General features: G+C 45.0%; 1 protein-coding gene across 1 annotated transcript; it reads left to right on the forward strand.

Annotated features, from left to right (window-relative positions):
• Positions 1–592: 592 nt before the first annotated feature.
• G6PC1 (glucose-6-phosphatase catalytic subunit 1) lies at positions 593–8,668 on the forward strand (the record flags this gene model as incomplete). Its single annotated transcript, XM_079905283.1, has 5 exons — positions 593–822; positions 2,987–3,096; positions 5,692–5,797; positions 6,431–6,546; positions 8,157–8,668. 5 exons carry the CDS (start codon positions 593–595, stop codon positions 8,666–8,668), a joined length of 1,074 nt encoding a protein of 357 aa, XP_079761409.1.
• Between the last annotated feature and the right edge of the window lie 4,227 nt (positions 8,669–12,895).

Consider the following 12,895-nt stretch of genomic DNA (forward strand, 5'->3'; position numbering starts at 1 on the left):
TGAAGAAGGTTTGATCTCGCAAATCAGAGGCATTTCCTAGACCCTAATGCAGTTAAGAAATGCCCAGCAACATGGCAGTTCCCAGTACAATAGAACTTACTATATTTTAAAATTAATAAATTAAAAGTTGAATAGCTAGAGCACCAAGACTTCTCTTTGTTCCCAAATAAGTGCAGTTGCAGACTTAGGAAATCAGGCATCTTTGCAAGAACCATGGCAGATTTAGACTCTGTCCTGTGTCTCTGGCCGGGTTTCGGAACCAGGAGGGCAGCCCCTTGCACTGTCAAGCAACAATGCCAAAGTTAATCATTGGCCGTGCCAGCCCACGGACGATCAGGCTGTTTTTCTGTGCCTGTTTTCCTATTTTACGTAAATCACACTGAACACGTTTGCATCAACCTACTGGTGATGCACCTTTGATCAATAGATTTTAGACAAAAGCGGTTTTTGAGTCCAAAGATCAGGGCTGGGTTGACCTGCAGACTGGATACAGAGTGTATAAAACAGAGGCAAGACACAGGCTGATAGCAGAGCAATCACCACCAAGTCTGAAATAACTGCAAGGCCGCAGCCAAAGGCTTCCTGAGTGACGATGGAGGAGGGAATGAATGCTCTGCACGATTTTGGGGTCCAGTCAACGCACTACCTCCAGGTGAATTATCAGAACTCCCAGGATTGGTTCATCTTGGTGTCCGTGATCGCAGACCTCAGGAATGCCTTTTATGTCCTCTTCCCCATCTGGTTCCATCTCCGAGAAGCTGTGGGCATCAAACTCCTCTGGGTAGCTGTGATTGGAGACTGGCTCAACCTCGTCTTTAAGTGGTGAGTAAGAGCCAGACAAAGAGGACCTCGGCAAGGAGAGGCTGGCATTCTCTCTGGAAATGTCTGCCCGTCAGAAGTTGCCTTCTCCATGTTATTCAGGAAGGCACAGCTTACTCCCCTCCTGACTTTGGATCCTCTACAGAATGAGGGTAGACAGAGAAAACCCTGTCAGTGAGCTGAAGATACAGGAAAGGCTATGTCATATGGATGGAAGGCCAGCTGGACCTTGTGAATTATAGGCTATAAGCAAAGAAACACCGTTTTATTACTGTGAAACAGCATAGGTGACATAAAGATAGATGTACGAAGGAAGAAAAATGAGGTATGAAGAAGGGAAACACATAGGCAATTTCAAAACTTGTTGTGTGGGGTCATGAGAAGTAATCCAGGGAACTCTCTTGCTCAGTCACCTACCGGCTGTATGTCCTGGACAACTCGTAGCAACTCTCTGAGTTTCTGTTTTATAATCTGTAAACTTAGATTATCTCTGAGACCTTAATAATTAGTATAGTTATTAACATTTATCGAACACATAGTGTGTGCCAGGCCATGTGCTAAGCATTTTAAGGCACTGAGTTAAACGACTAGAAAAACACAGGTGGTGTCGGAGGCAGGATTGAAGCCCAGGCAGGCTGGTTTCAGAGGCAACGCTCTTATGAACTATGTTACATCCAGTGTTGATAAACTGACTCTTGGGGGTAAAAAGCCCTGATTTTAGTATTTGCCAGTTTCTACTGTGTATATTATCCCACTTTCAAGCTACCGTTGGGTCCAGCTTGCATCTGGTAGCCAGTACCGGATGACTCCAACACATTACTGGTTTGACCTCTATTTCCTCGTCTAGAAAATGAAGAGGTTGGACCAGCTGCCCTCTAAGATCTTTACCATCCCTAAAATTATCTTTGTTCACTGGTAGGTGATTCTTAAGATCTCTTCTAGCTCTAATTTTCTTTGGCCATAAACAAGAAAACTCCTTTAGGGTAGGAAAGAACATCGTTATTGGGCTCAGAAGCCCAAGGCGTATTGATGGGATTCTGAAATTCCTGTTGAAAAATCGACTTTGTCTGTAACTTCTGGTATTCAATAGCATAACTCTAACAAATAAAAAGATAAAACGTTATTCCAAACATCTAATTTCATGTAAAGAACCATGGATTTTCTCTGAGTTGGTAGAGGTCAGAATTCGTGGCTAATTTTAGTGAGAAATCCCTGTTCCTCCACTGCAGGGCAAAGGAGGCATCCTGACCAACCCTTCACACCTGTTTCCACAATGAAAAACATGCTATGAAAGGGAAATTGGTTTGTCTGAGATATTCTGTTTCAAAGCTGAGAGGATACAGAACAAGCCCCTGAAGCTATGTATGTCCTAACAGAGAGTGATTCTGATGGCAACAGAGACCACATCCCCTGGTAGGACTTGTCCTTGGGGCTGGGGCTCATTCTCCGGTGTCCGGAAGAAACCCAAGACGCTGGAGGCCAGCAGAAAGAGAACCCGTAGAATATGCAAGTCCAAGTTGCAAACTGTAGTTCCTATGCATCCTGCCAGAACAAATTCTTCTTGGGGTTTAAAAAAAAAAAAAAGTCACATAGTTGCCGTTAATACGGCTTTGAGGATATTGGATTTATTTATTTATGTTTGAATAAATAATACCTTCAAATAGTGCAAAATTCAAAAGTTATATAATGGGTGCACCATAAAGTCTCCCTCCCGGGACTTCCCTGGTGGCCCAGGGGTTAAGAATCCTCCTGCCAATGCAGGGGACACGGGTTCAAGCCCTAGTCCGGGAAGATCCCACATGCCACGGAGCAACTAAGCCCATGTGCCACAACTACTGAGCCTGTGTGCCACAACTACTGAAGCCCACGCACCTAGAGCCCATGCTCTGCAACAAGAGAAGCCACTGCAATGAGAAGCCCGTGCACCACAATGAAGACCCAACACAGCTAAAAATAAATAAATAAAATATTAAAAAAAAAAAAAAAGTCTCCCTCCCTTGCCCCTCTCCAGCCATCCAGTTCCCCTTCTTGGAGATGCCCGTGATACCAGTGTTCTGTGTAGGATCACATGGGTCTTCTCCTTGAGCTACTCTCTCTTCTCGAAGGTGTGGCATTGGGACAAAGTGTTCCCTCAGTAATTCCAGATATCGGTTCTGCTTTTTCACAGGATTCTCTTTGGACAGCGCCCATACTGGTGGGTCCTGGACACCGACTACTACAGCAACACCTCCGTGCCGCTGATAAAGCAGTTCCCGGTCACCTGTGAGACCGGTCCAGGTGAGACTCGCAGCCCTTTTCCAGACAGAAACTGAGTGGACCTTGCTCACAGTGGACACCTGGTAACAATGTTCTGGATGAAGCTGTCTTTGAGGGAGACATGAGCAGAGCCACTCTTGCAAGCTTTGGTCATGGTCTTGGATTTGGTACAACTCCATTTTATTTTATTTATTTATTTTTGGCTGCGTTGGGTCTTTGTTGCTGTGCACAGGCTTTCTCTAGTTGTGGCGAGCGGGGGCTACTCTTCGTTGTGGTGCGTGGGCTTCTCATTGCAGTGGCTTCTCTTGTTGCAGAGCACGGCTCTAGGCATGCGAGCTCAGTAGTTGTGGCACGCGGGCTCCGTAGTTGTGGCTTGCAGGCTCTAGAGCACAGGCTTAGTAGTTGTGGCGCACGGGCTTAGTTACCCCGCGGCATGTGAGATCTTCCTGGACCAAGGCTCGAACCCATGTTCCCTGCATTGGCACGCTGATTCTTAACCACTGCACCACCAAGGAAGTCTGGTACAACTCCATTTGAATTCACTTAAGCAAGGCCTTCCCAAATAGCCCATGACTGACACTTTGGAAATCTGCCTAATGTTTCCAGAACCGAAACTGCTAGTCCAGAAAGGCAAGGGCTCCCTCACAGGCAAAGAGCTCAGGAGAGTAACTGTGCTGTGGCCCTTTGTCCAGGGAAGGGAACATGGTAGAGGCCTGAGCCCCTGGCTGTGCTTCCCAGAGGCCTGGCCCGGGAGATGTGGCCTCCCGAGCTGACTGTCCGATCCCACACCCTGTCTGTATCTTACTAGGTACATCCAGACAGGTGTTTTTCAGCCACATGATAGATTTAATTTTTCAGTAAAGAAAGGAAAACTCAACCCCATTGCTCACCCGTAGGTCTCAGTGTTAGTGTCCCTTCCTCAAACACCCTATCACTGACCCCCAGACTAGGGCATGGCCCTTAGTTATTTGTTCTCACAAATCCTTGATTCACTTCAGAGCATATGCATTCATTCAAGTGTTATTTATCTAACACCTGTGTCAAACACTGTTCTAGGTACTTGAAATGCTTCAGTGAATAAAACAAAGATCCCTACCCGTGGGAATTCCCTGTCGGTCCAGTGGTTAGGACTCGGTGCCTTCACTGTGGTGGCCTGGGTTCAACTCCTGGTCAGGGAACTAAGATCCTGCAAGCCGTGCAGCGTGGCAAAAAAATAAAAAGTTCCCCCTCTTGTGGAGCTTAAATTTGCATGGGGTGTGTGTGTGTGTGTGTGTGTGTGTGTGTGTGTGTGTGCGTGTGTGTGTTATAAAAAAAATCATAATACACAAGTAAAATATTTAGGATATTAGAGGAAGAAGAAGGGGGAGGAGGAAGAAAGAAAGGCAAGGCTTTACCTCTGCGGTTCCCTGCAAAGCAGACTCAGATGGAGATCAGCATGCAGGAGGTAGGCTGCTCTTGGGAGCAGCATTCGTAGAAGAAAGGGACAGAAGCCACCTGGGCAGAAGAAACCTAGTTGCGATTCAGTCTCAGCCAACCCCATAGGAGCTCTGAATTGATTCAAGGAGACCAGACCCTTATACCCCAATAGAGACCAGTGATTGGGTGCAGGCTCCCCCCTCAGGGAGAGGGTAGCTGTGATCAAGACAGCTCTTTTCAGCCCAGGGCAAGACTTCCAGAGAAGTCTGAGAGCTGAGGGCCATCTGCAACCACACTCTCAACAAGAGAAAGGGGAAATAACTCTTCAGTCCAGAAGGGGATCTGAGTGGCACATCTCAGGACCCTCCATCTTTCAGGGAAGAGGAAGCAGGAATAGGAATTGAACGCAGGATTAAATAAGGTGGTCAGGGTAGGACTCATGGAGAAGGTGAGATCTGAGCAAAAACTTGAAAGAGGCGAGGGAATTAGCCAGTAAATTTCTGAAGGAAGTAGTGTCTGGTTAGAAAGGCCAACATCACAGGGACACTGAAGTGGGCGTGTGTTTAAAGGAGAGCCATGAGGCCAGCATGGCTGGAGCAGACTGAGCAGAGAGTGGAAGAGAGATAGTGGAAGGCAGATGGGTTTGTGATTGTATACCCAGCACGTTGATTCTTTTTGTAATCTCTAGATTGTATATAACCGCAAGAGCTATGACCTTCTCTGACTTTGCTCACCACTGTACTCCCCAAGCCTAGCATGGTGCTGGGCACGTAGTAGGAGCTCAATAGATATTCGTTAAATAAATGACTACATGGATAAAGGAATGGATGGCAGGATGGGTAGATGGATGAAAGGATGGATGGGTGGATGGATAATTGGATGGATGGATGGATGGATGGATGGAAAGATAGGTTTCAGTCTTTTCCATCAATAGTTGTTCAGCAGTTAGTTGTGATTTTGGTATGCTCATGAGAGGAGGTGAGCCCAGGGTCCTTCTACTTCAACATCTTGTAGCTTTTCCATTAAATTTCCTGAATGGAAAGATAGATGGATGGATGGATAGATGGATGAATGGATGTATGGAAAGATGGATAGATGGAAGGATGGATGGTTGGATGGATAGATGATGCCCCCTAGCAATCTCCCACATGGAGACTTTTAACCCTTGGTTCATTCATTCATCTCTTTCCTATTCTTTAGGGAGTCCCTCTGGCCATGCCATGGGTACGGCAGGTGTATACTATGTGATGGTCACGTCTACCCTCTCTATCTTTCGGGGAAAGAAAAAGCCAACCTACAGATTTCGGTAAGAACTCAGCTCTGGGTTGTGGGTGGTGGAGGGCAGGAGGTGGCTCTCTGAAACTGACACACCACTTACTCTTCTTCACGTGCCCCCAGCCCACCCCATGCCTTAGGCTGGTACTGATAAGAGTTGTGGCATTTCTGCTGAGAGTGAATATTAGAGTCACAGAATGTTAGGGCTGGAAGGGACCCACTTAATGAATGTTGTGAATGGGCAACACCTAATCTTAGAGATCAGTAAAAAAGGCCTAACATAGCAGAGGGGTTTCTCGAGATCAGCTAGTAAGCTAGAAGCAGGCTTTAAACAAAAACCCATTTCTGTACCAACAATTGAGACGCCCCGTCCAGGTTAAAATAAACAAAGAAGCAGAAGACATTCCTTCTATGGGGAATTCTGGGTATGCAGACACTGTGAAAATCCTTAATTATGAAACATAAAATAGGGAGGTTAAAATTCATATACACAGGGGTTCACCACTTGCCATGGTTATCTTTGAATTTTGAATACAGGCTTCAATTTACAAAAATTCCACTGATGAAACCTGAGTTTGCCAGGCTCCAACATTCCTGCTGAGGCTGTTCTCTTTGCTGAAGGATCTATAACTGGGTTCTCTTATGGCTGCCTCTTCCATTGCAGGTGCTTGAACATCATTTTGTGGTTGGGATTCTGGGCAGTGCAGCTGAATGTCTGTCTTTCGCGAATCTACCTTGCTGCTCATTTTCCCCATCAAGTTGTTGCTGGAGTCTTGTCAGGTACCAGCTGCTCTGGCTCCCTCCCTCCAACTCCCCACCTATACCATTCCTCCCTCATCAGGACAAAATCCCAGCATTCCTGCCATGTTCTGTGTATAATCAATGCTATTAGCATTTCAGTGGGTTGAAAGTCAAGGGTGGGCGATTTGAAAGGACTCATTTCTATAGGAGTGCCCAGATGTACACAACTAAGTATGTTCCAGAAACATGACAATACAGAAAATTAACCTACCCAGTTGAATTCGCTTGAAATCTCCAAGATATTTACATTCTTTATTTCTTACGGGTCTTCAGTTGGAAGTGGCCCCTAGTTTAGTCTTAAGAAAAGCTACCAAATTTAACAAATTAACACCATAACCTTGGAAAGCTCTTTATTTAAATAAATTCATTTGCAAACCTAACAGATACCCACAGCTGGTCTTTATTATAGGTTCTGAATTTTGAATATTTTGTTTTCTTGGATCCAGTTTTTGAGGGGCAGAAGAGACTTTGGTTAAGTGTAAGCAAGAATTTCTTGACTTTGTGGAAAGCACTAGAATATAAGACCTTAAGGAAAATGCAGCATTTTTCCCCTGGAGACCTGAAAAAGCAGAGCAGGGTAGAATTCACAGAAGCATGTTGAGAACAAGGGAAATAATGGCTTCATGGCAACCACGGAATTAACACAGCATTCAGCACGGGGTTCCGTGTTTGAGAAAGAGCCTGGAAGTTCATGTTACATGAAAGACCCAGGAATGTTTAAGTTAGAGAGGAGAATAACTATCTTTCTTTATTTTATTTTTTGAGTTCCCAGTCTGTCTTAGTCTCTTCTTTTTTTCCCCCCCAGTTTATTAGTGTTTTTTTTAGTTTTTTAATTGAAGTATAGTTGATTTACAATATCATGTTAGTTTCAGGTGCACAGCACAGTAATTCAGATATATATACAGGTATAGCTATCTATATATATATACACATACACATATATATATATTCATTTTCAGATTCTTTTCCCTTATAGGTTATTATAAAATGTTGAGTTTAGTTCCCTGTGCTATAGAGTAGGTCCTTGTTGGTTATCTATTTTATATAGTGTGTATATGTTAATCCCGACCTCCTAATTTATCCCTCACCGCTGAGAATAAGTATCTTTAAATGTGCTGACAGAGGCTCTAGATTTACCACTTATTAACACCTGTGGAAAAAAACTGAGACCAATAGACATCATTAGAAGGAGAGAGGTTTTATTTAGCTCAGCACAAGGAAGAACTGTCTAATGATCAAATCCATGCAAAGATGAAATGGGCTCCCTGAGTGGCAGTGAGCTCTTCATCCCTGAGGGTATTCAAGTAGAGACAGGAGGACCCCCCCCACACACACACACAGATACACAGAGGAAACTTGCATGTGGAGTGAGGAAGTATGTGACATGACTCTTCCATCTGAAAGAATCTGTGGCTGAGGACAGGCTGGAATCACATATGGGAAGAAAACAAATGACCCTCAATCTGGCATCTGTGATTTAACTCCACAGTGGTGAGGTGGATGGCATGTCACCCATTGCTCCAAACCCACCTCTAGCTGAAGGGCCAGCGTCTTCCCCAGTTCTCACGGTCATTCTTCCTTCCGCTCAGGCATCGCGGTTGCTGAGACTTTCCGCCACATCCGGAGCATCTACAACGCCAATCTCAAGAAATACTTTCTCATTACCTTCTTCCTGTTCAGTTTTGCCATTGGATTTTACCTGCTGCTAAAGGGGCTGGGGGTCGACCTCCTGTGGACCGTAGAGAAAGCCAAGCGAAGGTGTGAGCGGCCAGAATGGGTCCACATTGACACTACGCCCTTTGCCAGCCTCCTCAAGAACCTGGGGACACTCTTTGGCCTGGGTCTGGCTCTCAACTCCAGCATGTACAGGGAGAGCTGCAAAGGCAAGCTTAGCAAGTGGTTCCCGTTCCGCCTCAGCTGCATTGTGGCCTCCCTCGTCCTCCTGCATCTCTTTGACTCTTTGAAACCCCCATCCCACATCGAGCTGATCTTCTATGTCCTGTCCTTCTGCAAGAGTGCGGCAGTGCCCCTGGCGTCTGTCAGTCTCATCCCCTACTGCCTGGCCCAGGTCCTGGGCCAGCCGAACAAGAAGACTTTGTAAAGGGATGTGGAGTCTTCAGAATTTAAAAGTCGATGACTGCACCAAGGATTGAAGGTGGCTAGGGCCTTCTGCCAGCCCGTTGTGAGGCCAGAGGTACTATAGAGTCAGCTCAGGCGACACCCCCTTCCCCCTTTGCAATTCTAATTGCATTGGGTGATGTTTTTTTGAAAAGCTAATAAGGCTCTTTGAGAAAAGCCTTATTGGAGGTTGGGTCATTCTGGCTTTTTTTCCACGAAGATATACTTACTCTTTTGTCCCATACACAAAAGCGAGACTTCTTGGTAGGGCCAGCTCATAAGGCCAGGCTGGGGATCACACTGAATTTTCTACTCATGCTCATCCTTACCCAGAAAAGGAGAAAGGAGCAGTGGATTTGATAGGGAAAGAAGGATTGATTAAGGAGGATTTTTAAATATCTTGCATGTCATGCAAATTGTATGTCAAACAATATCTTAATGGCTTCGATGATATACGAATCTTTAGGTAAAGGGCTCTCAACGGTGGGGGACCCACTTAAAGTACAATGGATAGGTCCTTAGTGGAGTAATTCTGCTTCTTGTATTTTTCTATTATATATCCATGGTCATTGTATTTACTGGGATTTCTGAATGGCTGCAGTGATCTGGGTATTGCACTAGGTCAGAATACTCAGGCAATGTCAGCTTCTCCTCTATAACATTCGATCTTCCTCCTTATTAGCCCAGCTCTGCTTTCCCCAGCATTTTCCACTGATTCCACAACCACCCTGCTGGATCCTCAGATGCCTAAAAGTGACTCTATAGTGGTGCTTTTGTGTGTTTCAGTTAAGCTCTGAAATCTTGGGCAAAATGGCAAGGAGAGGGCCAGGATTTCTCTCTCCAGAAGGTCACTCCAATGTTACTTTTGATTCCTGGAGGTAAATATGACTCCTTTCTCTATCCCAAGCCAATCAAGAGTGCATTCTTGGAGGAAAAGCCAACTCCTCCTCTTTGCCTATTCTCTAGTCTCAACTAATTTGCAGAATATGTCCTTTAAAAAAAATGTTGAAGCCTATTTATTTGAGAGTCCTTGTTTTTTCTACTCATTATATAGCTTACCATATAGTATCATTCACACCAACCATCCTGGTCATAACATCTTTGCAAAGAAAAATATATACGTGCAGTATTTTATTAAAACAACATTTTACTGAAGAATGAAGTCTTGCTGATTACTATATTTTAGAGACAACGTGATCTGAAGGTTCTCATTCTGGCTTAGCTAAATTTCTAGGTCTTTCTCTATTTCCCTAAACAAATAATTTGGTTTCTATATACTTATGTTTTCTTTTTGCAAGAGGAAGGTGCTTTGTCTTGGGTTGCCCAGGAGTCCCAGTAGGGCTGCTGAGACTTACAAAGTGTCCACAGGGGCACAGGTAGAGTCGAGCATATCAACAGAGTCACAATATCATATTCTAGTTGGCCAAGGCTGAACACTATTTACCAGACCACAGTGCAGCGTGAGTTGCTCTATGGGATCAAACTGTGACCGAGTCCAAGCTCGCTCTGCTTGCTACACAACAGGCCAATAAATCGGGAGACGAGGTGCTGGGGCAAGGAATACAAGTTTATTCGGAAAGCTGGCAGACAGAGAAGATGGCAGACTAATGTCTCCCAAAAAACCCATCTTATCAGGGTTTGGATGCCAGTTTCTTTTATAGAACAGAGGGGGAGGAGATGAGGAAGTAAAATTAAAAGGCCATAAGGTTTGCGAATGTCCCTTGGAATGGCCAGCCTTGGGGAGGGGATGTGTTAATTTCTTCTTTCTTGCCGCCATCCACAGGTGGACAGGGTCAGGATGTTTCCCTGAACAAAGGCACTTTGGTTTAACATTCAAGCAGAGGGGACAGGGTTCCCTAAGGCAGGCCACTGTGTATAGACAGTATCCTTTTAATGAACAAAAGCAACCGGAAGCAAAGGTTAAAATAAAAGAAACAGATCCAACATGGAGTCAGGATTGGCTCTCTCCTGTTACAAAACTGCAACTTGGGGGCAGACAGGCAAGATCATTACCAAACTAAGCAATCAGGGAATGTAAATCATAGCAGCAGAACAAGACTGAGCGGGGAATTCCCTGGAGGTCCAGTGGTTAGGACTCTGCGCTTCCACCTCAAGGGGCGCAGGTTCAATCCCTGGTCCTGGCCAAAAATAAACTGAGCAGACTGTGGAATCCGGTAACCCAGTGTCAGCAAGGTTTTGGGTTATAGTTAAAGAAAATATGAACAGGGCAAGTGATAGCACCGAGGGCTGCTCAAGGGAGCTACTGAAAGTATTTCTGCAGGATTTATTTCATCCTGGGCGCAGGGTCCCACCTCCAGAAGCCTTGACTCATCGGCATATCTCCGGATCTACTGAGAGTGAGTCGGATCATTCGCTTCAGAACTTTGGGATGTGAATCTTTAGGGAAAGGTGAGTCCTCCTACCGAATTTTATTTCTTCAGGGGTGGCACCAGGCCCCTCCGAGACACTAACGGTCTCACCAAGGATGAAGGGAAACAGTCTTGTTCTGTCTGAATTGAACCCCACTGCTTGGGCACGGCCTCCAGCATGGATGGTTTATTTGCCCTCAGGGACCAAGTCCAGGTTCCTTGCAGTAGGATTCTGGCAGAAAGTAAATAATGTCCCTGCCCCCAGCAGTTGGTGAGGTTAATAAAGACACATAATAAAAGATGAAATTTGGGCTTAATATATACCAGGCTCTGTTCTAAGTATTTTATTTATTTATAGAGTGAATTCCCTTAATTCTCCCAAGGTTTCTGTGAGGTGGGTGTTAGAATTTATGTTCACATTACATATGAATAGGCACAGAAGGATTAGGTATCTTGCCCAGAATAGAGGAGCCAGTTTAAGAGCTAGGCAGTCTGACTCCAAGTTCATCCTCTATCCTCTACCCCACAGATGCCAGTAAGACTAATGGCTGCATCAAACCATCCTTCCAATACCAGATACAACTCTTCATTCAGACCGCAGAGATTTTGATTTCTTGTGGCCAAAGGACAAATACCGTTGTTGTTGTTGTTGTTGTTTTAATTCTTGGCTATGTTAGGTCTTCTTGCTGTGTGCGGGCTTTCTCTAGTTACAGCAAGCAGGGGCTACTCTTTGTTGTGGTGCACGTGCTTCTCATTGCGGTGGCCTCTCTTGTTGTGGAGCACAGGATCTAGGCGTGCAGGCTTCAGTAGTTGTGGCACATGGGCTCGGCAGTTGTGGCTCGTGGGCTCTAGAGTGCAGGCTCAGTAGTTGTGGCACACGGGCTTCGTTGCTCCGCGGCATGTGGGATCTTCCCGGACCAGGGATCGAACCCGTGTCCCCTGTATTGGCAGGCAGATTCTTAACCACTGCGCCACCAGGGAAGTCCCCAAATAATGTATATTAATGCATATATGTGGAATCTAGAAAAATGGTACAGATGAAACTATTTGCAGGGCAGGAATAGAAACACAGACGTAGAGAATTTACGTGTGGACACAGTGGGGAAGGGGAGGGTGGGATGAATTCGGAGATTAGGTTTGACATAAATACACTACCATGTGTAAAATAGATAGCTAGTGGGAACCTGCTATATAGCACAGGGAGCTCAGCTCGGTGCTCTGTGATGACCTAGAGGTGTGGGAAGGGGGCAGGGGAGGGAGGGAGGTCCAAGAGGGGATTCACTTCATCCTACAGCAGAAACTAACACAACACTGTAAAGCAATTATACTCCAATTAAAAAAAAACACACACAGAGTGATCCTCCCAGCGAGCTAGTATTTATTTCTAAGTATGAAGATACCGTATTTCAAAGTTAATTTCATAAACTAGCTATTGGAACAGGCATGACCATGTTAGATTAACAGCAGTGTCTAAAACAACCTTAGCTATTTCTTTTCTTTCTTTCAAGGAAGAGCTTAAAAGCCATGCTCAGCCTATCTGTGTCAGACAGTAAGTAACTTATTTCTACAATCGAGATAGCACGAGAAGGTAGAATTACCACAAAGAACTTTTGGTATAGAACCATATACAGGAGTAGAAAGTAAAGAGACACCGTGGAAGATTATTTAGATCAGAGACTCCACAAATACAGGACTGCTACCTTTCACTGGGACAGGCAAAGTCTAGAAATGGACAGCCCTAAGGGCTAAGAATTTGTGACGGGTAAAGCCGAGCAGAGTGTCAGGCCATGATCAATTTGTAATATAGCCAATGTACCAGCACATTTTGAACACAGATCTTT

This window comes from Stenella coeruleoalba (genome assembly GCF_951394435.1).
Source record: "Stenella coeruleoalba genome assembly, chromosome: 19".
Lineage (NCBI taxonomy): Eukaryota > Metazoa > Chordata > Mammalia > Artiodactyla > Delphinidae > Stenella > Stenella coeruleoalba.